Here is a 24,976-nt window from a genome sequence, read left to right as displayed (position 1 = left end):
TTTAATATATATATATATATATATATATATATATTCATTTTTAATATATATATATATATATATATATATATATATATATATTAAAAATGAATTTTAGTAAAGTTAGATTTAGCAGTGCTGTGTATGTATATGTTTATATATGTTAATAAAACGTTTTGCTTTTATAATTTTAAATAAATACTATGTCAACAACATTGATTTTAAATAAATATGTCAACAACATTGATTTGAAAACTTAATTAGCAAGACTTTTAATTTGACAATTGGTGCTCTATGAATAAAATTAAAATTGAATATAAAATCGCTTTTAAGACATTTTCAATCGAGAAGGATTGTGCGACTTCTGATACAACCTGTATCTGATGCATACGAAATGGGTGATTGATAGACCGATACAACTCGTCCAGGTCGACGCATCGATATTTCAACCCTATGAAAATTTCATTAGTGGCATCATATAATGATATAAAGGTGATGTCCACGTGATAGGGGAGGCATCATATAATGATATGAAGGTGATATCTGTATGATGGGGGGTGACATAGGGTGATTTTGTAGGCTGAAACTCGTCGACATTCGTCGAGCTGTCGATTAACTTCGTTAATTATTCGACAATTAATAAAATGCTTATAGTGAGGAAGGATCGATTCCGCTTTCAAACGGATAATCGATAGTTAGATTAGTAGTGCTTGGTTCTCGTATTCCTTTTATCTTTTGCTATTGATGTAGAAACACTATAAATTAGCAGTTTCCTGAGAATTTAATTAATTATAATGTAAGAGATAATAATGTAAGAGATAATAACATTTTCTTAAATGAAAAATATTCTCTAATTTTGCATCTTAAATTTTGAATAATTAATAAATCTCAAGTAGAAAAATCATGAAATAAAAGATTAATAAAGCAATTATAAATTGTTTTGTAAATTTCAAAAGGTGTGAATTTTTTCTTTAATTTGCGAATTAATTTGAAAAAATTAAATATTTATATTATAATATAAATATATATTATATGAGAATATATGAATATATATAAGAATATATATAATGATATATTTGATTTTAAAATCAATTATATGAAAAATTATTTGAATTTTATGTATTTAGGAATAAATATTTTATCTTCTTTCATTATCATAATATATAATTATAAAATTAAATATAATATATTGAATTTAGATAATAATCTAAAATTGTAGTTAATTATTTTCAGTCTTAGGATAGAATGGAACTTTCTCGTCTATGAATGATAATATTTATATTTCTGAATAATATATATTCGTCATTTAAAAGTCATACTTACGCTAATAAGAAATTCGTGTTTATGTAACGTAATTATAAGCACATCACTACAAAGACACGTGTATTTTTTTGCAAATTTTTATATCACTTTAAAATTGAAACTTATAACAGAATAGCTTCGCCTTACCTTATGTCATCATTAATTGATTAACTTGAATGTATAATATGTAATTCAGACTTAGATATCTAATAATAATGCAACTTCTCTCATCACGATGACTAACTACGTGTCTCTTGTTCTCTGTTACAGGTGAGTCCACGTGCGAACGCGGATGTCGATTAGCGAATTTGAAGATTTTGCACGTATACAAATCGCGTGGATTATTTATCGTAGATTTGCGGTTATTCTATGCACGAGCCATGCGGGCAAGTATTTGTAATTCATAATTAATTTTACAATTACTGATTACCGCGCCGGCAACCGAATCCGTAGGGAGTTTGGGGACTCCGAAGAATATCTTGAAACTTGAAGGCGAAGAACAATCGAGAAAGAAGGAAGAGCCGCGAATTCAATGCAGTATAGTATCGGTCGTATCGAAATGCAGGGTTCTCTTGTCAGTCGAGATGTGGGGTGGCAGCGCTTCCGCAAGGGGCGGCAGCAGAACGAGTTCGAGTGGTAATGCACTAATCAACCCCTTGGAAGGCGGATGTATTGGCGCTATACGGACGTAGAGCGCGGGGGCTTTGGTTATAATCGAAGGCTGCTTCGAAGGGGGATTCAAAGGCGGAGGGGTGGTGGACACGGACGAGTGCGAGAGAAGGGTGGCAGGAGGTGGGTGGCGGGTTGAGAAGCGGGAGAGGGTGGCTGCTGTAGGACGGCATCGCGATCGACGTCGTTGTAGCATACACGATGTAAATTTTGCCCGGGTGTGCGGGTGCACCCTACACGATAGGGTGGAATCAAATCGATAGCAGACTAAGATATACCTATCAGTCTAATTGTCAGTACAGAAAGACCGAGAGAGACAGCAACCTCGTGGTATCGGAAGAACGGATGGCGGGCAAGAAGGGGTGAGTGAAAGGCGAACGTAGCAGGAGGACGCGCGAGGGGCGCGGGGGGAGGGGGAGAAAAGGGTGATACCAAGGGGTGGGATATGCCAGGCATATAGCTTAATCACCCTCCTACCGTTCTTCAACCTCCAGCCAACCCTCTCGAACGTTGGTACCTACACCAACCCTACCTCCTCTACGTCCTAGAGTAGCCGGCCTTCCGTCGTCCAATAATCAATAATTATACTCAAATAAAGAGAGAAGGGGATGGATGAATCGCCCGGCAAAGGGTTAGAACGGAGCGAGAGCTAGGTATCGGCGTAAGATACCAAGCGAGATGAGACTACAGGCGCCTAGTACCTCCTATACCGCATCCTCTCTCGTTTCCTTTCTCTCGCACTCGGCCTTGTCTCTCGCCCCATCTCGTTCTCATTCTCTCACCCACCCCACCTTCTTCCTTCCACCACTACCGTAACGCGACCGCCACCACCACTTCTGCCTCCCTGCCACCCACATCCTCATCCTCATCCTCTTCCTCCTCCTCCTCCTCCTCCCGCGGCGTGTAGCCTAGGTACAGGCGAAAGCTCCGATGCGGGCTTCTGACTTGCTTGGTTCTCATTCACTGAGTGATCAGAAACGTCGCCACCGCGATCGGTTCCGATGGAGGAGAGCTTTCGCGCGACGGCCGATTTAATCGCTCTCGATTGGCTTCCTAGGTCCCAGCCTCGATATTCTTGCGGTGACGAGAACGAGAATACCTCCAATCTAACTATGCATATCTTATAATGGTAACATTCGTATATAACGATATAGAAATGTGATTCTATATAAAGAAAGATATGCAGTATTTTTTTGTGGTAATGCATTTTAATAAAAAAAATATAGATATAAAATAATATTTCGCAAAGTTTAAAACATATATAGAATATATCAATTAGATGATTTACAAAGCATCATGCATGTAAATTAAATGTTACGAATAAGTCAAGAACATCGGGTACATAATAAAAACTTGAAGATATTAAGTAAAGAAAGCGAAGAGGATAGTTCGTCGATAGAAGCTGGACGGTTGATCGATGCAAAACCGGCTAAAGTCGCGTGTCCCGCGTCTACCATCTCTAATTAATCATCGCTCAACACGGCCAATACGCTCCAGTTCGAGGCGCGCGATACCTTCTTCGGGGTGCGCAAGCCTGGTAGAAATTAATCGCGATAATAATCTGAGATCGAGGCAATGATCGACGATGCTGCGCGCGGATATGCCTCGTTCGCGACTCTTTTGTTGTCAAATAACTCTTTTTTTTTTCTTTGTTTGAAGAGCGGCAGGTCTTAAGATATCAACAAATCGATATAACGTTTGCAGACAATGAATACACAAAACGAGGTGAGGCTAGACATAATATTACATAAAATGTAGTATGTTCTGTCTATCATCGAGATATTATAAATCTGAAAACTAAGCTCGATATAAATGGAGTAAAATAATGTGACGTAAAATATAAAATATATATTCTAATATAAAATATAATTAAGTATAAATTTTTTCGAATAACATATTTTAATATCACGCATCTCCTCTCCCTTTCGCTTCTACAATATTTCAAATTCATCTTAACTTATCTTAAAGATATTAAATATCTTAATATTCGCAGAGCATGATAGCACGAATACATCACGGATTTTAATAATCTTTAATAATCTTTCATTCTATAATCTAAATTACTCTGCAATTTGGGTACGCATATATATATATATATATATATATATATATTATATATATATATTACATAATACACGCGCGTATGCATACGCATTGAAGTTACGGCTCGGCGTCCCAGTTAAATGACATGGTAGCTCTCCACGGGACGTGGCTCTGTTCACTTTCACCGTCAAACGAAAGTAAAGCCCGCGCCCCCGAAAGGGGTAAACAACGTGCAAACCCCCAACGTACAGCAGCAGCAACAGCGGCGGTGGCAGCGTGAATGTGGTAGAGAGCGGGAATGCAACGGCGCTTGAAAGGAGGATAGGAGGTTGGACAAGAGGGCGAAATAGGTGAGAGAGAGGGTAGGCGGTGTCTGTTTTGCCACTTCGGAAACTCTTGTGAAGTAGCGGGAACTCCTGGGTTCGCATATACCGTAAGCAGGTCAGAAACTTCTTTCGACCCTTCGCCGCGTTCCTTCTCACGCTGTAGTCTCGTCCTGCCGCATCTCTTCCTTCCCCATCTCCCGCATCCCTTTTGCTCCTTTTGCAGCTTCGTCCTTTTCTCTCTCATGCCCTTCCGTCTCTTTCTCTCGTTTTCTCTGCAGCTCGGCGTTGTCCAAGGTTAGGGATTAACGTTCTCTACGTTTTCCACCTTTTCTCCTTTTTCTTGTTATTTTTCGCTTTTCTCTCACTCTCACCGTTCCCCTCGGAACCCGGCCGCACGCTTATCAGAAAGTGCGGCGACCCACTGTAGATTCTTCCAAGGTTTTAAGAACTTAATGAATTTCAAGACTGAGATTCTCGTCGCTAACCTTGACCTAAAACCAACTTCGTAAACAAGACGTAGAAAAGTAATATACAGAAATGTAAATAAGTAATATTACGTATAAAAAGTTTGTAGTCTTAATTTATTAAGAATATTATGTTTACGTTATAGATGCTTTTTGCAAAATACTTGGAAAGAAATGAACTAATAAATTTATTAAATTTATTAAATCCAAAAGTTATTCAAATGTTAATTTATAATATACAGTAGAATTAATGACGGTAAAATTAATGTTAACATAGAAAATCCATCGTATATAGATATGGTGATGGGTACTGCACGCATCCATCTACATTTTGAAATGTACGATATGCAATTATGGGAAGCTCGGGGGAGAAGACTCAGAGTGGCGATTTGCTGATACACGATCCTCGTTACTGAAAGAGCATTGAATATCGCTCCTCGTGGTATCAGTTTGTTGTTAAAACGTGTCTACGCAGGCGGATGAAAGGTTACGCGGCGTCAGGTATTCAAAGTTAATTTAGCGATTATCGGCACTCTCCGAACCACGAATAGGTAACATCGGCCTGAAAGAACTTTCTGTTTTAAAGCTGCAAACTCCTGCGATATGGATAAAGAGGATATCGCGGGATGGATTTATTGAGTAAAGTAACAAGAACAAAAATTCATACATTGTTAATATTATGAAGAATCATTAATTTTTATAATATAATTAAAATTAACAATTTAGTCTATTTTTAGATATTTCCAATTAAGATTAAAAATTTAAGTTTTATAGCAATTTAATCAATTTGATATTTATTGAAATCATATAATAATTAATTGTATAAATTTTGAATATCTCAACCTTAATATATTTTAAATAAAGTTAACTTTCGTAATAAAGTTAATAATAATGAGAGCTTTGTTAAAAAGAATGCTATTAATACTATTGATAGAAATTTATTGCTATTTATCGTAAAATGGATAATCGAGACTTATGTTATGTGACCAGAGAAAATTCTATGCGAGCGCGTTCGTGCTAGACTGTAATGGTTATAAGCGGACCTTTCCTGACACGTGATTCCCGAGGTTAAGCCGCGTCCGCAAAACGTGCGACCGAGCCTGGCTTGACGTCCCGCCGGGATAAAAAATCCGCGCGTGTGGGCGGCCGACAGTACGGTCGATCCTCCTTGTGTGTGTCCAGCTTAACGAGGGCACTTCAAAGCGAACTGGAGCGATATTAAAATTAGAGATTCGTCATTGCCATCGAAGCCGGCTCTTTTTCTCCTCTCCTTCCCTCCGCCTCTCTTTTTCGCTGTTACCCCTTTCCTCTCTTCGTCTTCCTCCACCCTTCATCGGGCATGGGGGGACACACTCGGACGACGGTAATATTTCGAGTGAAATACGCAAGGGTGGATACGGGTACAAGGGCAAGGGAATGGATACGGTGGAACAGAAAAAGAGATGACAACACCAGACCGAGAGTAACGAAGAGAAGTTTCGGCACGATGGTGAGCTCAGAGGGGATTCTGTTGCTCGGTCAGAAGGGTGTTACGATAAGGGGTTGCGCTACCTCAGCGGAGACGACCGGCAGATCAATGAAAAGGGTTCGCACGAGCGGGAGGAGGATTGATCGTCGATAGGGAAATTTCGTTAGTTTCCACCAGTCATAAAAGGTGATGGTGGTGGTGGGCGCTGTTCCTGCTGCTATACCGCCGCGGAGAGGCCTAACTAACGTGGAACCACCCTTCGAAATTCACCCTTCTGAGAGTGAGACGAGGGTGGTCGGTCGGGGTCCCGGAGGTGCGGGTGGAAGTAGGAAGAGGTGAATTTCCACCAGGAGGAGGAATGGGTTGCAGAGAACTGCTGCCAGGCTGTGTCGGGGTGGTCTGCGCGTTAGTGTTTGTGTTGATGGAGGAACCGGCGCGAGACATGGAAGCACACATCAGAGTATTAACGAAATTTTAACCAATCAATGAGAAGTTCATTAGCCTGTGCCGCTTGCGTTGCACTCCCCCCCTTTCCTCGCGGACTCGAGAACGGCCTCCATCTCCGGACTCAGTCGGAACCAACCTATCCGCAACAACACCCCCTCGCGTCTCTTTTCGGGAGCAGCTACAGTCTTGGGGGAGATCGCGCGCCAGTGATAAAATTCAACATTCGACGTGCGAGGTACCCCTTAGCACCCACTGCCACCCTCTGCGGAGAAACTCTCTCTTTACCTCCCCCACTATCTCTATTGCTGTTTCATGCTCTTTCTGTTCGAACTGGATTAGTATACGGAAGCGTCTAATTGCACAAACACGAAAACATTAAGCAACCCTTCCTAAAAATACATATCATTATACTAAATTGTCTGAAATACCATCTGAAACGGTATCCGTTTTTAATACACACAAATTTTTGTTTTATTTGAGATATTTATTGAAATAACACATTTTTATAGTACTGTGAATTAAATAAAATTAAGGACAAGATCTTCTTACAGATAAGATGCGGTTTTCGTAAATTAAAAGAAATTTCTCATAAATGTCTGATTCTGATGTTTTTAATCTAAGCTGGGCAATATGAGTAATGCAACATACCATTAACGCTGTGCATGCAACCGTATCAGCGGCCTCAGCAGCGTATACAATTAGGCGCGTCCGATTTCTTAAAACAGATACATTAGTCAAAGGCCATAACCAACCGGGGAAGGTTTCCGTGTCGGTAGGGTCGTCTCTCGCTCACGCATTTGTTGCAGTGTCATTTGTCTCCAATATCTCTCGGCGCCCCTGGGACAGCCGCGCCTTCGTACGAACCGCCACGGACAATGCATGGAATAAGCCACAATAATAAAAAGAGTCAGTGCGCGGTGTCGCAGTGTCGCGAAGGAAGGGTGACGCCAGCGGTAATAATATTGTCACGATGATTGATACGGCCGGTCTAAAGTTTTGTCGATATCCCGACATACGCGGCTATCTTACGAGACGGCTTATTTAATGACCAAATCGATCCATTCAACATTTGGTCCTTAGATTGTATCGGATATAAAAGATCGAAGTAGAACAATAGTTTATATCAGAAAAATCTTGAATATATTAGCGATACACTGCGCAAAAATTAAATTCCTGTAGCGATTGATACGTAATAAGCATTTATTGACGATTAAAGTTCTTGCAACTACCGATCTGCATACAGCATCGTAGAATGTTGCAAAATACAAATATATCAACTATATGATGAATTCTGAGCGATTCCTCTTTCCGCGAATGCTTATAATAAAGAGGGTAATAGTATTGACCATCAATAATGTACGCTAGTGATCTAAAATTGTCCTCAAAGAGTTTCTTAAATGTTTTTTAAAACCTATAATATCAAAAATAAAGCAATTAGATAATAATTAATGTCAATAGAAGACGATTAAATGATTAATATTGCAGTCTGTATTTTATGATATTGTAAGCATGTCGTTCAAATCTGATTGACGATGCAGTCGTACGTCGTGTGTCACCGGAAATTCAAATGTCCAACCCCCGGAACAAACGTTAAAAACGCCTAGATGCCGGCGCAAGGATCGGTTCCCACGTACGCGATTTTTTTCTTCCGCCGTCATTTGTCTCTAATATCTCCCGACGCCCCCGGGACAACTACGCCTCCGTGCGAACCGCCGTAGACAATATATCGAATAAGCCACAATGACAAAAAGAGAGCCGGTACGCGGCGACCGACGCCGTGAAGGAAGGGTGGCGTGGCGGCGATTGTATTGGCCGCGACGGTGGCAGTGTCGGCAGTGTTGCCGAGTGGAAAACGGCGGGGGCGAGGGTGTGCGCGGTGGAAATGAGGAAGACGAAGAGGGTGGGCAACCGTAGCGGAAAAGGGAGAGCGAAAGACAGAAAGGAGAGAGAGAGAGAGAGCGTGAGAGAGAGAAGGAGGGAGATCACGTACGAAAGGATGGTAGCGGCGAAGGAACGACAGGGTGCGGGGGAGGAGAGGGAGGAAAGAACGATAGGCGGAAAGAGTGGTCGACCGCGTAAGGGAGGAAGAGTTTGGAATGGGAGAGGAGAGACGCACCATATAAAACCGAGGCGCGCGGAGAAAAAGAGATTTGCATTGCCGGGCCCCGCGATGGGGTAAACCGGGGGCAGGGGAGAGATGGGACGGCTCTCGCAATATATCGGAGGAAGGGGATTTCTGTTGGAGAAGACCGAAGGGGTTGAGTAACGACACGTATCATACGTGGAACCATACACCGGCGGACACGTACGTTCGATATCGCGCGGTGTTTTTACGTCCAAGTTTCTCCCTTCGCTTCCACCAATTAGACCGCGCGAAGGAGCATCTTCCCCTCTGCCCATGCTGACTGAACACCTTCGAGCTGACGCGGTCGAATAAATCATTATTTCCAATTGCGATCTCGTTGATATCATACGTGCGGATGCCGTTTTCTATCTATTAATCGCATTATTTTTCTTCTTCCACGATATCTCGAAATTTGTGCTGTTAAGCAATGATAATACAGTCTCGCAAAATTTTCATTCCGATCTAGATCATCGTACGCGAATTATAACCGCGTATGAAACATTCTGCAAACACTCCCTGCGAATAATACCGCAAAATCGTCGAACGGATAATCACCCTGATCCCTATCTTTTCGCGAAACCGCTGCCGCGCGGCGAACCTCGAGTCGTTCCTTCGATCGGAACGTGGGTTTCGGTATTTCCCGACAGCGCACCTCCTCGCCCCGGAATGGCGAAACTCGCAACTTTCTCATTAGCCAGCGCGACAATGCAGTCAGGGTTAGGGACGTGTGTGCGAGTGCCCAACACTTTCGCGCTCTCCGATATATGTCACTGCCGGGTGGATAATAATGTGTGCTTCAGCCCGATCGGCGGTTGCCGTTGCTCACCCTCCGCGACTCGACCTATCGTGCACCACATGTGGTGTTAAGCGCTTGCACCTTCGTGCATGCACAGATGCACCTACGTATGCATGCAACGCGTACACGCACACACACACACACACACACACACACACACACACACACACACACACACACACACACACACACACACACGCGCGCGCGCGCGCGCGCCCACCTACCTTCTCCCACCGAGGAGGAAGAGCCACCGCATAAATGTCAGGGACCAGCGGCTGAGCATTTCCTATCGAGCATTTCTGTCAATAAGCGCTGCCGCGTACAATGACGGCGATTCGAAAGCTGCTGATTATGAAATAAATGTCCGACTCACGACCCTCGCAACATTCGCGCGCGTTTATGATCTCTCTGTCTTTCCCGGGAGGGAAATGATTGTTTGCAACCCGCGAGCTTCCTCCATTCGCGCCCAGACGCCGAGTAAGCCAGCGACGTTGACACTTTCGATACCCGTCGATGGACCGCAGTGATTTCAGACGGAATACGTCAGCTGTACAAAAGTTTTCGTTTAACTTCGCGATTGATATGATATACCTACAGTAATATAATTTCTTTCTTTCCTGTTTAAAAAAAATTTGTTTATGTAAAAATTGAATCTACACTTTTTAATTATTGGTCCTATTATTTTCTTAGAAATAAGAAATAATAATATATTATATTAATAATATTAATAATAATAATATATTATATTAATAATATTATATTAATATATTTAGAACGATATTCTTATAAAATATCAAAATATAATAAAAATAATTTAACCAAGTATTTCTTTGATTTCCAGGAATTTTCCAGGATTTTCCAGGAATCTTTGATTGTTTCTTTCAATGAATAAACGAGCAAAGAGAGAAGGGTGCGATTATTGCAAATTTCACTGGACATTGATACGAATACGCTCGGACGTCTTCCTCTTCAGTGTCCCCCTTCTTGCCATTCGTAGCCCGACAGTCCGTGCCCGTTTCTCTCGTTTCAATATTTCTCTCCGGCGAATGCCCCGACTAATATATGGCTTCTGCCGAGCCACCACGAGTCGAGTGTGGGTGGGCGTACGTATTCATAAACGCGTAGTCCTCGTAATGCAAATCAGAGGAAGAGTTGGGGAGAGAAAGAGGAACAGGACGAAGGAGAGATGAAGAGAGAGAGAGAAGAAGAGAGGAAAAGAGAGAGAGAGAAATGACGAACGCGGTTAATATTAATTCTTCGCGGCCACCGTCCGGTCGATTGCGGATCATAGCAGCGCAGGTGCCGAAGATGGCTAAAGCCTTTGTAAACATCGAGGAATTATTAGGTCAGCTGAGGAAATAATTTATGCCCGTAACGATTTAATCGTTCCGTTCACCGCGCGAGAATATACGAGTATGTTAGATCTATATATTTAATTCTCATTAGCCTTTTATGCTACATTGGCACACATCACGACGCATTAATGAATATCGATACGTTCTGTGAAAATGATATGATTTATTTTATTAATTTTTATCCGCTTCATTTATATACAATTAGTGAAGCTTTATAAATAATAAATGGATGGTAATAACTTACGATATCTTTTCAATAGTATTGAATATAAATGCGAGATGAACTTTGTGCTTCACCGATCTTCAAAAATTTTGATTAAAGAAAAAGAAGAAAGGAATCAGTACACAGTCACGCTTTAAACAAAATTGTTTACATGCATTCCTGATAATGCAAGTTTTTAAAACAATACCGTAGCTCAGGGTGACTAAACCAAGCGCGAGGAGATGTCGTTCCATTATAAAGGCAATATCGCATGGTCGAGTCTCTACCTGGTATTACTAGCTTTCATAATCTGATGTATATTACGCATAACCGCGTGTATCAGGGGTGCGAGAGTGAGAGACGAGGGAAGGTGTGTGAGTGGTGAGGGTGGCAACCAGGAGGATCGCGTACTACCGTATGTATAGGACCGGTTTCGGCAAAGAGTGCCCTCGCTGGTGCTCGCTCGTAATAAGCATAAATCCTCGGAGGCTTATCTAGCGGCGCCCAGAAGAACGCTAAAATAAAATATCATACATTTTGCCTTCTACCCTTCGTACCGAGGTACGCTACGACCGGCGACACCCCTCTTATCCGCCTCCCTTCGCTACCCCAACAGTTGCTTTCTCATCCCTCCGCGACTCTCCACGGCGCCGTGCGTAGTTTCAGTAAGGTAAACATTGCCTTCGGTTGCTTAACAGGCAAGCTTCTTCAAGAAGTCTTAATTCACACTGTTCTCGTGAGCGATTTCAAGATTTGTCGTTGCTCCAATTTACGAATAATCTATTGTACACTTAGGAATTGAAAAGAGCTATATAGAGTTCAAAGTGCTATATCTATGTTACAAAACACAAAATGATGTTACAAAAAATTTAATAAAAATTATTTCTATTATTTAATTATTTGTTATGTTTCGTATAATCTGAGATAAAATTTCAAGATAATCAGATGTTTCATTTTGTTCTAAATAATCTATCACACGTATTCCCATTAAGATGTCTTCGTGCAAATAATCTTACAACAAGAAAATCGCAGCTGTATCTCACTATTTTTTTTTTCATCTATGACAGAAATGTCAGATATCACGTCGCGATAGCGATGGGTAGATGAGCGCCTTTTCTGTCTGATTTTTGCAAAGGTATGCGCGTCGATGCAATGCGAGATGTTGGCCAAAGGCACGTAGTCAGTGTAATGAGGCGAGATACATTCGGCCTCAACTCTCTCCCGCGCCCTCTTCCTTCTGCCGCTGCTGCCTTTCTCTTTCTCTCTCTCTCCTTCTCCTTTCTCATTCTCCATTTCCCGTGAGGTGGTATCGTACCAACGGAGGATGGCTGGCGGAGAAGCTCGGCCAGAAACGCGAAGGGGTTCGAGGGAGGACGCTCGAGAGAGGGAAAGGGTTGAGCTCGAAGCCCGATCAGTCATTAGACAAGTGGGTATTCACATATATCGAGTTGTAAAATCGATAGGGGTGTCCGTTAGCCGTGTATCCTGTAAGGAGGGTGTAGTGGGGATGAGATGCGAGCTGATAGAATGAGAGAGACGTGGCGAAGACGGAGAGAGGACGAATGACCGAGCCAGCTATCTCGACGTCGAGCTGACGGAGACAGAAAACGGAAAGCCCCTTTCTCTCCATCTATACTTCCCCTTCGACCCCTTTTGTTGCTTCGCCACCCTCCTGCAGCCCCTAGCCGCCCATCCTCCTTCTACTCCGTCTCCTCCACCTCCTGCCACCGCACGTATCCAGTCCTTGCATATTAATCCTGCCCATAATTCCCACTTCCCAGTTTGGGCAACCCTTCGCTTCGGTTGCTTCAGCTACCCACGTCGGCAGAGTGAAAGGGAAGGAGAATGAACAGGAGAATGAAAATCGGCGAGATAGAGCGAGAAAGAGGAAGACAAGCCGCCTCCTATCGATTGGGCTTTCTTTCCGACCTCGGCTTTTAATTGGCATTCTCCTGTGGCGAGAAGAGGAGCGAACCTCCATGGGAGAAAGCTCCACGGCCCAAAGGGGTGCTTTGCCACTAAAGGGGTTGATACCGGCGATCTTTCCTCCCGAGATGCAAAAATGGAATCTTCCTACGCTCGAATATCAGTCCCCAGGACGAAATTCTGTAAAGGTCCGGCATGATCTACTGGGATTCGAGTTCTCGCGATGGATCGAGCGATATAACAAAGTGTTCGTTCGCGCATGAAAGATTCATCGAATTTTATGGATCGTTGCTCCTTAGTAAGATGTACTCACAAGAGCTTCTGCAAATGTTTATAGACTTAACATTTTTATTTTATTATTGTCTTCCTGAAATATAAAATGATAAATGTATATTTTTTTTTATTATATATGCAGTTGAAATTTACGATTGTAACCATGAAATTAAATCTGATCATGTTTTTTAGTTTCTGTTCATTCCCTAAATATTACTATTCATTTAATAAAATATACGTATCTTTAAATCAGATTATAATCTTATAGTCTTGAAAGTAATTACTGACAAGTTTGCCCCAACTCGCATAACACGATACAAATCGAGAACATATCGAATAAACGAACAAGTTGTTAAAGTCTAATTTTTACGATGTTTGACCTCATCAGAGATACATCAAGGTAATGGATATAGATCAAAGGGATATCAAAGTATCTCGAACGTAACGACAATTTATATTTGCGTTTCCGTCGTCCACGTGGAAACGATAATGCGACGCGGTAGGGAAAGGGGAATCCGTGAAACCACGGAAAGCGAGAACGTGAGTTTCGACGGCCATGACGATCTCGTACCGACGCATCATTGGCGGACAGACTACGAAATTAATACGAAGCAAACGGCCATCTTGTCCCTGTACCGAATCTACGTACGTATACGAAAAGGGGTTCTAATGTGCCGCGGCGTATGGATATCGGAGAGCCGCGTTACTCGAGTCACCGCGTCCGTGCATATACATTCGCACGTGTATGTGCGCGCATACACATGTGCGTGTATACACGTAAAGATGAGAAAGGCCGTGGACGTATGCGTGAAGATTGATTATACCGCAGGAGAAAATGTGATCAATAGCTCAACAAACAAAGGCCTCCGACGCCTATATAATGCAAATAGCAAAAATCGCGTAGGATTAAGGGGGTTGCGAAGGGAAGGGGATATGTGAGATCATGGAAAGGGAGGTGGGAGGCAATGGGGTGGCGCGACGGTCAAGAAACAATACGGACGCGGCTACTTCAAGTTTGCTTGACACCACCGCGTACAGGCAGCCCTTGCGCGCACCCTCCGCGCGTACCCTTCGACTTCGCACCCTTCGGTTCTTCCCTACGAGCTAGCTCGGAGCCCACCGTCCTCGCTTTAATTTGCATACGACCGATCATGTCTTCCGACTCGCCTTCACATCCTCGTCGCCATACCTCGCGACCATCGATCAAGCCCCGATTGTTTTTGCTTCAACTCACCCCTACTTCACCACCCGGATTGGACGCCTTCGTGCTGGAGGTTGCTCGTTGGTCACTACCTCCCACACGTACGTCTCTTATGCGCGCACACCAACTTTGTGTGGCTCTGCAGCAGTCGAGAATCTCGCTAACGAGCGGTTCTCCTTCTACCGATGACATTGTTCCAACGTAGAAAACCTGCCAACATCCGCTACCCTTTACTGCGATCCTTAACGATAATTCTTCGCTCTTAGTTCTTTCATGATCTCTATCATGAAACCTCCCCTTCAACTTTTTCCGCGAAATAAACTATTGATTATATCTTTATAATATTTTTATTGTTACACGCGATTAATTCTTTTTTAATTTTTTATTTAATAATATTTCTTTAAATATAACAAAATTATATATAACAAAATTAATGTTGTCATACTTATGATTAAAATTAATTATTTAATTAACTTGTTATATATAAAAAAATCAAAAAAATGTAATGATTTTTAATTTCGTTCAATTTGGTGATAAAATGCGCAATTTCGTTTTTTGATAAAAATACAATTATTTGCGAACTAGACTGGAAGTGGAATTTAGTACAAGGTTGAAATTTAATATAGCAAACGATGTCTGGTTGCAACAATCAAGAATCCACGGTTGTTCATCTCGGAATGGTATATAGTCATTATTACTATCAATATATAAGCCATTTAATTGTGATCTGAGATGACAAAATTTTTTTTATTGTCATTGCCATCATGACCCGTCAGATTATATTTCAGATTATAAAATATCGATCGTGCTAATTTAAAATAATTTACGACTAAATCTTGCTTGCATGAGTATATAAAATCAATATATCCACTTGCCAAATAAATTAAAAGATTTATTAGATGATCTTGCTTTATCTTAAAATTTAATTAGTAGTACATTAGTACTACTGAATAAATACTATTTATGTGAGAAAAATAAACTGCTATGTATGTAAATATTAATATCATATTAATTATGTAATATGAGAATATATTATTGACCTTATCAAAATGTTACATTAACTGAATGTTTTAAAAATTAAAAAACACATATATTTATGTTCAATAGAAGTATATTATGTTCGTTTCTCTTTCATATAAAATGTATCAAAAGAAAGTTTAAAGTAGGTTCTGCATTCCGAAGCTTTACTCGCTCTATAGTTCATTGATTGAAGAAATGTATGGTCACATTTTGCACTGATCACATTAATTTCTTGTTTTATTCGCATCATTAAATAGTAGCCACACAAGAGACGGAAGGTGGAGTCGGTAGACCGCTCTTCCACAACACCAAATGCGAGGGGTGAGTGTCCGTCGCGTGAAAAAAACACACGCTCACATGCACATACGGTGGGTCGTCGTCGTATTTATCGTAAGTTCGTCGATCGACGTGGTGTTAATTCCACCTGTCCTCCGTTTCAGGTTTCCCTCATGGCGATAACCTATCCCATCGCCACTAATGGCGGACATTATTGCGAGCGATCGCGGCAACTTCGGAAACTTATCCCTACATAAGCCACCACCGTTGGCAGTAACCACCCCTTCCTACCTGATGGTATATCGAACGTCAATGCGTACTTATCTACACTCGCGTCAATTCTTACCTGTATATTGCTATGTGTATGCGCGTGTTTATGTGTGCTATGACATCGCCACACGCGCATACACACACATACACACACGCGCGCGCACGCATATATATCTACACAAATAGAAATGAAGCTTCTGGACGTAAGCATGTATCGATTATGGGTGAAACGGAGGACAATCGACAGGTAGCCACCCCCGATAAATAAACTAACGAGTAAAAACGTGCAAGTTTACCGCGTGCGTCAAGGCTGTTCGATTTTACCGCTACCGCGATGAGTCATGGCGTTACAAGGCGCCAGAAGAATGTAGTTAATTTCATTAAATTATAAAAGCTCAATCGATATGTACGGTTATATATTCGCTACTATCGTTAGAAACACCGCACGACAAATATCATCGAGAAAAAAATTTTCGTTTGTAAAACCAAATTTAATTAGGGGGAACGATCCAAGTTCGCGAGATGCAAAACTCGCGTAACGACATCTGCGATACTCGTAGAGGTGCGAATTTTGTAAAATTGAAGTCGTTGCTTCTCGATTAACCCGCGGAGCACGGAAAAAGAGACGACGCCTCGGTGAGAAAAAACAATTGATACGATCTCGTTCACGTAGCTCGTTGCATCGTGCGCACCAACGTACTCGGCTTTAAAATCGTCCCATCCTATCCCTCTCTTTGATCGGTTTTCTCCCTTCCTCTTCGCCTGCGCCTGCAGCCTGCCCTTCCCACCATTTCCGTATACTCGCGCACACGCATCCACGTGAACCCTCGCGGAACACGTGGATAGGTTTCGAGTGCTCGCAATTCATCGCGATTGATTGCGGCACAACGTGGCAACACAAATGCCGATTGCCATACGCTCTATTCGCGATAATTTTTTGCCGCCGTTGCTGCCACTCGATTCTTTCAACATCCCGGATTCATCCTCGTTATAGAGATAGGAAAAACAAGACGGTACGGTCGCACTGTAATTATTATGTGCGGATCGATGATGCATTAATGAGGGACGGATGTACTTCATATACCGTCGCTGCGGGCGACATCATGAGTATAAATGTCATTGATTCTTTTATCTTATGGACTATACTTAATTCTTTCCGCCACTGTAATTAGTATTCTGTGACAATTTTAAGCCTTATGATGATAATCCTCACAAATTATCTTTAAGAATTGCTTAGAAGAATTGAATATCTTCTTTGAAACTACTGAGCGCTAAGTTTATTAATTCTAATTATCTAGAAATATGATTTTTGAAAATCGGTTTCAATCATTTTTTACAAAATTATATATTCTTCTGCTAACAAGATGATTATGAAATCATATTGATTATCTCATTAAACTTCAAGTATTAAGTGTCGAAGCGATGAGATAATCAGCGATGACATATGTCATAAATTATTACCGATACGATAATTGGATGACAATTCAACGATTCGATCGATCCGATTGAAACTTTATACGTAATTTAATCCACGGTAATTACATTCAGACTCGCAAAGATTTAAAGTTATCCTCTCTTAAGCGTTCTCGCTATTGATTTCCGTATATATTCCCGATAAAATTAATAAAGAGCTTCTGGTAAGCTCCTTACTAGGTTCGGTTCCAGATAAACGATGCTCGAGGCAAATCGCGAAGGAGGGAGAGGAGCTCGTAAATGTGATTCTATATTTGCGTCGATGATAATGTAGTTACGTTCCATCTCCATTTAATCGCTTCGAGTCGATTTCCTGATGAGCGATGCGAAAGTACTCGGCGATATTTCAGGAAGTAGCAATTCCTGTGATTTATATGCGCGCGATGTCTTCCTTAATGCCGGGAATTTTATCGTCGGTATCGTTCAATAAACATAACGAGCGTAAGACATTACATTAGGAGATATTAACATTTAAGATTTTCTGATTTATATTGCGTTACTTTTATTGATTTGCAATTTACACGATTTTATCAGGCACTTACACACAATTGATGTTGCTATTTCTAGATCAACCAGTTGGTTGAGGAGGTGTCCAGGCTACAACAAAGCCTGCAACGCCTTCAGGAGACAAGTGCGCAAGCAACGGCGCGGCTCGAGGAGGAACTCGAAGTGCGCAGGCAACACATTAACAGACTGGAGAGCAAATTGGAACGGCAGAGGGACTATGACGACCTGAAGCGCGAAATTAGTGTATTGAGGTCAGTCGACCTTTCGCAGATACCAACTGGCGAACCAGGAAAGAGCTTAGAACATCTTCTTATGGAACGCTTCAAGGCGCTCCAACAAGCCGAGAACTTGAAATCTTCCAATACACCCGACGCACTCGGTAAGTGGACCAGCGATATACTTTATTTAAGATCGTTACATAGCAAAGCTATGCGAGGCACTTAATTTTAACTGTAAGATATAAAAGAAAAAGGTAGAAACGCGAAATTGCAGAATTCGATTAATTAGTTTTCAGTGCGTAATAAAATTTATATTAAAAATAGTCTCATTTTGAAAAAATGGTAGTACTCAAGTATATTGTTTTTAAATATGGATTACAAGTTAGTTAATCGTGCAAGAGCATGCAAATAAATATCGCATGAAAACAATGATTTATACAGTATTTAGAAAAAATATATTAATATTATGTAGGGAATATATCTAATTTTTAGAATTAAAAAAAAAAATTAGATAAGAAAAAAGTAACGAGGTGTCGGTAGGTCGGTCACATCTCGACGATCTCGCTTCTAATTCTTGCGCTACCGCTCTGATCTTCGGTCCCCGACTCTCTCTCTTCGAGGCTCCGTCGACGGGCTTTATCATCGAGTAACAATGAAAAGGACACGAGTCACGCAACGCGGACGCAAGAACGCTTCTATAGAATAAACGAGGGATGACTGAAGGAGCTTATCGGAAAAGAGAACAACAAAAATAACCTTGCTTGCCATTGTGTTCGCACTTTTCTCTGACTCTCTCTCTCTCTCTCTCTCTCTCTCTCTCTCTCTCTCTCTCTCTCTCTCTCTCTCTCTCTCTCTCTCTCTCTCTCTCTCTCTCTCTCTCTCTCTCTCTCTCTCTCTCTCTCTCTCTCTCTCTCTCTCTCTCTCTCTCTCTCTCTCTCTCTCTCTCTCTCTCTCTCTCTCTCTCTCTCTCTCTTATTCTCTATTTCTCTGTCTTTTTCTGCTTCTCATACTGGTTTTTCCCTTTAATACTTTTTGTCTCTCTCTTTCTGTCCAATCTATCTCCATTTCTATCATTCCTGTTGTCTCTACTTCTCTCTCGTATACATACTTCATCTCTTCGAACTTGACTGCTTAGGCTGCACTTTTTTCGAGCCATTCTCTCGCTAATATTAACGTACATTCGTGGAAGGTACTAACGCAATCGAATACACGTTAGCTCTCTTCCTCTCTTATAGGCCTATCCTGTCTATTACCGAATGTTCCAAATGTCCTCTTTTGCCCGCGTAAAGGGTCCTCTAAACCGTTCCTCCCTCCTACTACCATTTGTATACTGGGAAACGCAAACTTCGTGCACGCAAATTTGTGGACGATATTCGCAATATTTGCCCGGGCCGAACCATTGTTTCGGAGACAGAGTTTATTATGAATCGATCCATGCTGACAGAGAGAGCGCGCGATGAGAGGGAATGAGAAAGAGACACTCTATACATGCAAAGAGCCAGAGAGATATTGCAACGTGTCGCCCCTTTTGAATCAAACCGACCGAACCTACCCTTCTACGTCGTCGCTCGCGTTCCTATCTTTCCGATCCTATCATTGCTTCCTTCAACCGTAATGAAGTAAGAGTCACCGTCTTTACGTAAGGTTCCAAACATTGAAATCACGCGGTAACATAAAATCCTTCTCGAGTCCAATTTCAATGATACTATAAAAGACCGTACAATACTTCCCAGACAGTCACAGGAAGGAAGTTTTTATTCTCAATCCTGCGATATTCCTGACATTTACGCGCATCGCAGGACAAAGACTGCATCTTATTTGACGTGATTTCTCAAATCCGCGCGTGTCATCGCGATCAACATTCAACACGAGAGGGACGGTATCCTTACGTCCACGATTTTTCCGGGCAATCGGCAACGTCTCCACAGTCTTCCTCTCGTTGGCGTCCACGTCGTTCCTCGTTTGTACACTCAAGCGTGGATTATGATCTGACGAAGCGTCGAAAAAGAGAGTCTCGGTCATCCGTCATCCCGGAAGATGATCAAGAGAGCCGAGGTCACTGGTCGATTTCGCACTTCAAAAGAGACAGCGCGGACGGATTAGCGATCAGAACGGGAACAACATCGCGATCCAAAGTTAAGTTGATGTCATGTACGCGTGAGATCGTGCTGACGGGCTCCCTTGTGTTTTTGGTGGTTGCAGGTGGATTATCGTCACCCCTGCAGCGCGCCTCAACCGCCTCGCCCCACGGGGTCGGAGGTGTGCCACCTACGTCCCATGTGTCCTCCCAGCAACCACCGCCACCGCCTCCAACAGCAGCCTCTCTCCCTCCACGTTCCACCCCGACGCCCTCTTCGGCCACTTCGACGACTTCGAGTCTCCTCTTCCCGCCACCCCTCCAGAACGTCGAGACCTTTGGCTCATTTCTCGGTGAAGAAATTGTCGCCAATTGGAGGCGGACGTTGGAAAGATCTATCATGAACCAACAGCAGCAACAGCAGCAGCAGCAACAGCAGCAGCAGCAGCAGCAACAACAGCAGCAACAGCAACAATCACAGCCATCTCAATTAAGCCAGTTAACTCAACAGCAGCAACAATTACAAGCCCAACCGCATATAGGTTTGCACCCACCAACAACGCCAAGTAGTTTAAATCATCTTCCATCACCGGGTGCGGATCCATCGTCCACCTCGAACACTCCAGTGAAATCGAACACGCCAATTGGTACGACACCTTTGGGCAGTCTAGACATCACTGAAAAAGCGCCAACGCCGGTATCGGGACACGAAACACCGGCACCTCCGACACCATCATCCACAACCGCCTTGACATCGCCGCCAAGCTTCCAGCCACCGACGTCGATGGTAGAAACTAGTACTCCTTCGGCTTCCATCAATGGTGGCGGCCTTACGCCCGGTGTACCAAGCGCACCGCCTCCAAAGAGCCCACCTGACCAAGAGTCATGTCACAATAATAATAATAGCCATCATCTGGCGAATAATAATATTGGCGGTCTGAGTGTCCTGGACACGCTGAAAAGTCCGTTTCGGTTTGACGATCGAACATATCCTTTCCGATTCGGCGACGAGTTCGGTGCCGCTGGTATGGCTGGTCGGCTAGGCGAATCTCTCATTCCAAAGGGCGATCCTATGGAGGCGAGACTGCAGGAAATGTTACGTCATAATATGGACAAGTACGCCTCTCAGAATCTTGACACTCTTCACATAGCCAGGCGGGTGCGCGAGTTATTGTCGATACATAATATCGGTCAGAGACTGTTTGCCAAATACGTTCTCGGGCTGAGCCAAGGTACGGTCAGCGAATTGCTTAGCAAACCTAAACCTTGGGATAAGTTAACCGAGAAGGGCCGCGACAGTTACCGGAAGATGCACGGTTGGGCTTGCGACGAAAACGCCGTGCTGCTACTCAAGTCCTTGATCCCCAAGAAAGGTGAGTACCGATCATCAGTTCCAGCTCTCTCTTTCTCTCTCACTAGTTTCTCACTAATAATTTTTTTTAATTTTTATTTCAATCGTTTCGTACAACTTTTCGACGCGCCTCTGCGTAACGTCCGACACGACGAAGGCTGGATCGTTTGACATCTTGATGTTTGATGTTGTCCATAAGGACGGACGAGACATTGTAATTACACACTCCGCCACATTGTAACGGATACCTGTGGCAATAGTTATTAATTTTATTTCCTTCCACGCCTCGTAAGCGCGATAAATCGCGTTTACGATAAAGCTCAGCGTGATCATTCGAGGATGCGCAATCGAATGTTTGCTATCTTAAGTGTGTAATTACGTTGAGTCACATTTCATTTTCGTTGATCGAGACTAAACGACTACTAATGAATCGTTTGTCACGATGTATTTCTGCCTTCGTCGTCGACGACGGACTTATCGATTGACTTGACTTTCGAAAATCTTCCGCCTCGCACTGCCAATAATCCATCTCGCCGAATCACTAACCACGAGCTGTCGGCTAACCTTTTGGCTGCCTAATGCGGGGCCCGATGGTATTTCCGTTCCCTCTAACTGCACCGCGAGAAAGGAACGCTCAAAAGATCCCTCTTTGTGCACACGCGAGGTGTCATTAGGGAGCTAAATACGCGTTGGTGACATCGTGGGCTTTCACTATGGTTAACTTAGAAAAATCAGACCGATAAATCCTGCAAGTCATCGATAGAAATTTGTAACGAAATAATCTATGATTCTTTACGGAACGATATAATAATCGATCGTTCACGAACGTGTGTAGGATTTGCTAGTTATAACAGGTTTATCTCTGGTGTAAAAAAGTACCTTGCTACATCGTCATATCGTGTTGCTATCAAAGCTACATTACGTTCAATATTTGATGCAAAAAACGCACATGCTGTATTCAAGCATGAACAGCTATAGTCTTAATTAAATTACGCAGCTCGTTGGCATACCTTGCTCGCTATCGATTGTATGCTGCGTTTGGCAGCCATATTGTTTAGACTAATAGCTCCTGGGAATAGGAAGCCCCGGATGAGCACTGGGTAGGGGTGAGATGTATAAAGGGCTCCGCGGTGTGTAGAAAGGGGAGGAATGGGAGAAGAAAGGAAGACAAGATCTCCAGTGGAGAACATAGAAATCCTAAATGCGCCGCATATACATTTATCGCGGAGGGCAATTTACATTTTTTCGTTTACTGTGAACTTGATTTACAGCAAGCAAGCGATATTTTATCTTGATCATCGCTGTGGACATTCTTGTGACATTCACAGCAATTAGAAAAACACATTTTATCATCTATAATAAAGTTACGTTTGATAAGTACAAGTGTAATATCGTAATATGATAATAATTTTCTCTTTATGCGTTTCATTCATAATATGCTCTCGCGACAGCATGTGCGTTATAACCGTTCTCGATACACGATCGTACAGTCTTCCTCTCCCCCCTCTTCCGCTTTTTTGTAAATATTAATATCAATCGCGCAGGATGTTGACTCAATGCCATCATTTTCCCTTCACGTCCGGTGACGAAATAAAACATGTATAAAATTCAGCCGGAGCACGACATGCGTCCCGCATCAATGGATTGTCGGTTTCCGTCGGATCTCTGGTAACAACAATCACGGAGCATTACAGCGGATAGGACGGAGAGTGCACGCGAGAGAGGGAGGGACGGAACAGCAACAGGAATGAAGGGTTAGGGCGGCCATAGAGCCGGCCGTAGGGCGAGAGAGAACCGGTGACAAAAACTTAGGGGATCATAACATTTCTCGATGCGTCAGTCTGTAAAATTACAGGGACGTGCGTGCGTGTGCGTGCGTGCGTGTGTGTGTGTGTGTGTGTGTGTGTGTGTGTGTGTGTGTGTGTTGTATGTGTGTGTGTGTTTATCCTATGGCGTGAGCATGAGAGTAAATCAGAACTGCAGGAGGAACTGCCATCGCTAATACGATCGTCGAAAATGGTCAAACAAGCCGTCGAAGGGAAGAAATCGTAACAAAAAATATTGGTGATCACTGTTAATCGTATGTTTTAAATGCAATTTCTTTTTCGCACTTCTCTGTACTACTTTCATATCAGAATTTCATATCAATTTTAAATTGAGTTAAAAATTCATATAAAATACACTTATACATATGTATATTAAATAATTGAGGCATATTATCGCCTAGAATAAAATTCACGCTACACTGTAAATCAGTTTCTTTTAAAAACAATTATGATCGGCAAGATTTATTTATAATCTGTATTAAAAATATAACACATGCCATCATCAATACGAAGGTTTCTTTAGTCGTTGGCTTAATCATTCACCGCGGCCGTTTGTTCGTATGAGTCATGGTGTGAGCCCTTTGTGGTCGTAACGAGAATCCGCCGCGATTCAATAGCATAAATATACTTGGAGTAATGTCCGAAACTTCTATAATCAGGCGTGATTTATGGGCAAAAATCAGTGGCTTTATAAAGCCTGAAAGGCGCCGCCTAGCTTTGGTAGAGGTGTCGGTTAAGATAAGTTTGCGTCGGGCTAAATACCTGATCTAACGACTCATCGCGGGCTATATAGACAAGCACAGGCGGCGCAATACCAACCTGTCGCTGAAAGCTCTATTGTGATTTGTGAATCGACTTTCGGTCACCTTATTTATCATTCATACATCTAAAAACTGTTACCATTATATGATGGGCTATTGATCTCGGGTCGAAATGATTTCGTGTTCACAAGTTAGTCCTTGTCATGAAAACATTATAGAAAATTAATCCTTTACATAAATTGTGTATAGCAAGCTGCAAAAAACTGCCTATAGATTCATAGTCTGCTTCAATTTTTACCTCTGTTTTTTTATGAAAGCGACAATTTTCAAACGAAAATTTATGCGAGGGTCATTATGGCGCTAATAATGAATTTATTCACATTAATTCAGAGTGAAATTCTTTTAATTTAATTGATGTCACCTAGAGTTCTTCAAATTTTGATGATCTAAATCACGATCGTATAAATTATATAGATATCTCTCAGTCAGTCGTTTAAGGAAAGCTGCAAAAATCGCGCGTTCGTGGAAACTGCTAATCCCACGACAAACATATCTGGATCTTGGCCCACTATTCAACGCGGCACGTCCGGGCGGTTTATTATTGCTCGCGGAGCGTATGCA

At 42.3% G+C, this 24,976-nt stretch overlaps 1 protein-coding gene across 6 annotated transcripts in view; it reads left to right on the top strand.

The window, feature by feature from the left end:
* cut (homeobox protein, cut) overlaps window positions 1-24,976 on the top strand; it is a 137,754-nt gene that overhangs the window by 99,811 nt on the left and 12,967 nt on the right. For 5 of the 6 annotated variants that reach the window (XM_089076390.1, XM_089076391.1, XM_089076392.1 and 2 more), the window contains exons 4-5: window positions 18,183-18,501; window positions 20,543-21,790. In XM_089076390.1, coding sequence (XP_088932516.1) covers window positions 18,183-18,501; window positions 20,543-21,790 — 1,567 coding nt within the window. Of the gene's footprint in view, window positions 1-10,557; window positions 10,965-18,182; window positions 18,502-20,542; window positions 21,791-24,976 lie in introns of those variants that run through there. The other variant, XM_089076393.1, reaches the window with a different exon arrangement.

Source organism: Pogonomyrmex barbatus, unplaced genomic scaffold (assembly GCF_055798465.1).
Source record: "Pogonomyrmex barbatus isolate J1 unplaced genomic scaffold, ASM5579846v1 scaffold2, whole genome shotgun sequence".
NCBI lineage: Eukaryota > Metazoa > Arthropoda > Insecta > Hymenoptera > Formicidae > Pogonomyrmex > Pogonomyrmex barbatus.
Note: the sequence above shows the minus strand (reverse complement) of the source record. Positions and strands in the feature narration are given on the sequence as shown.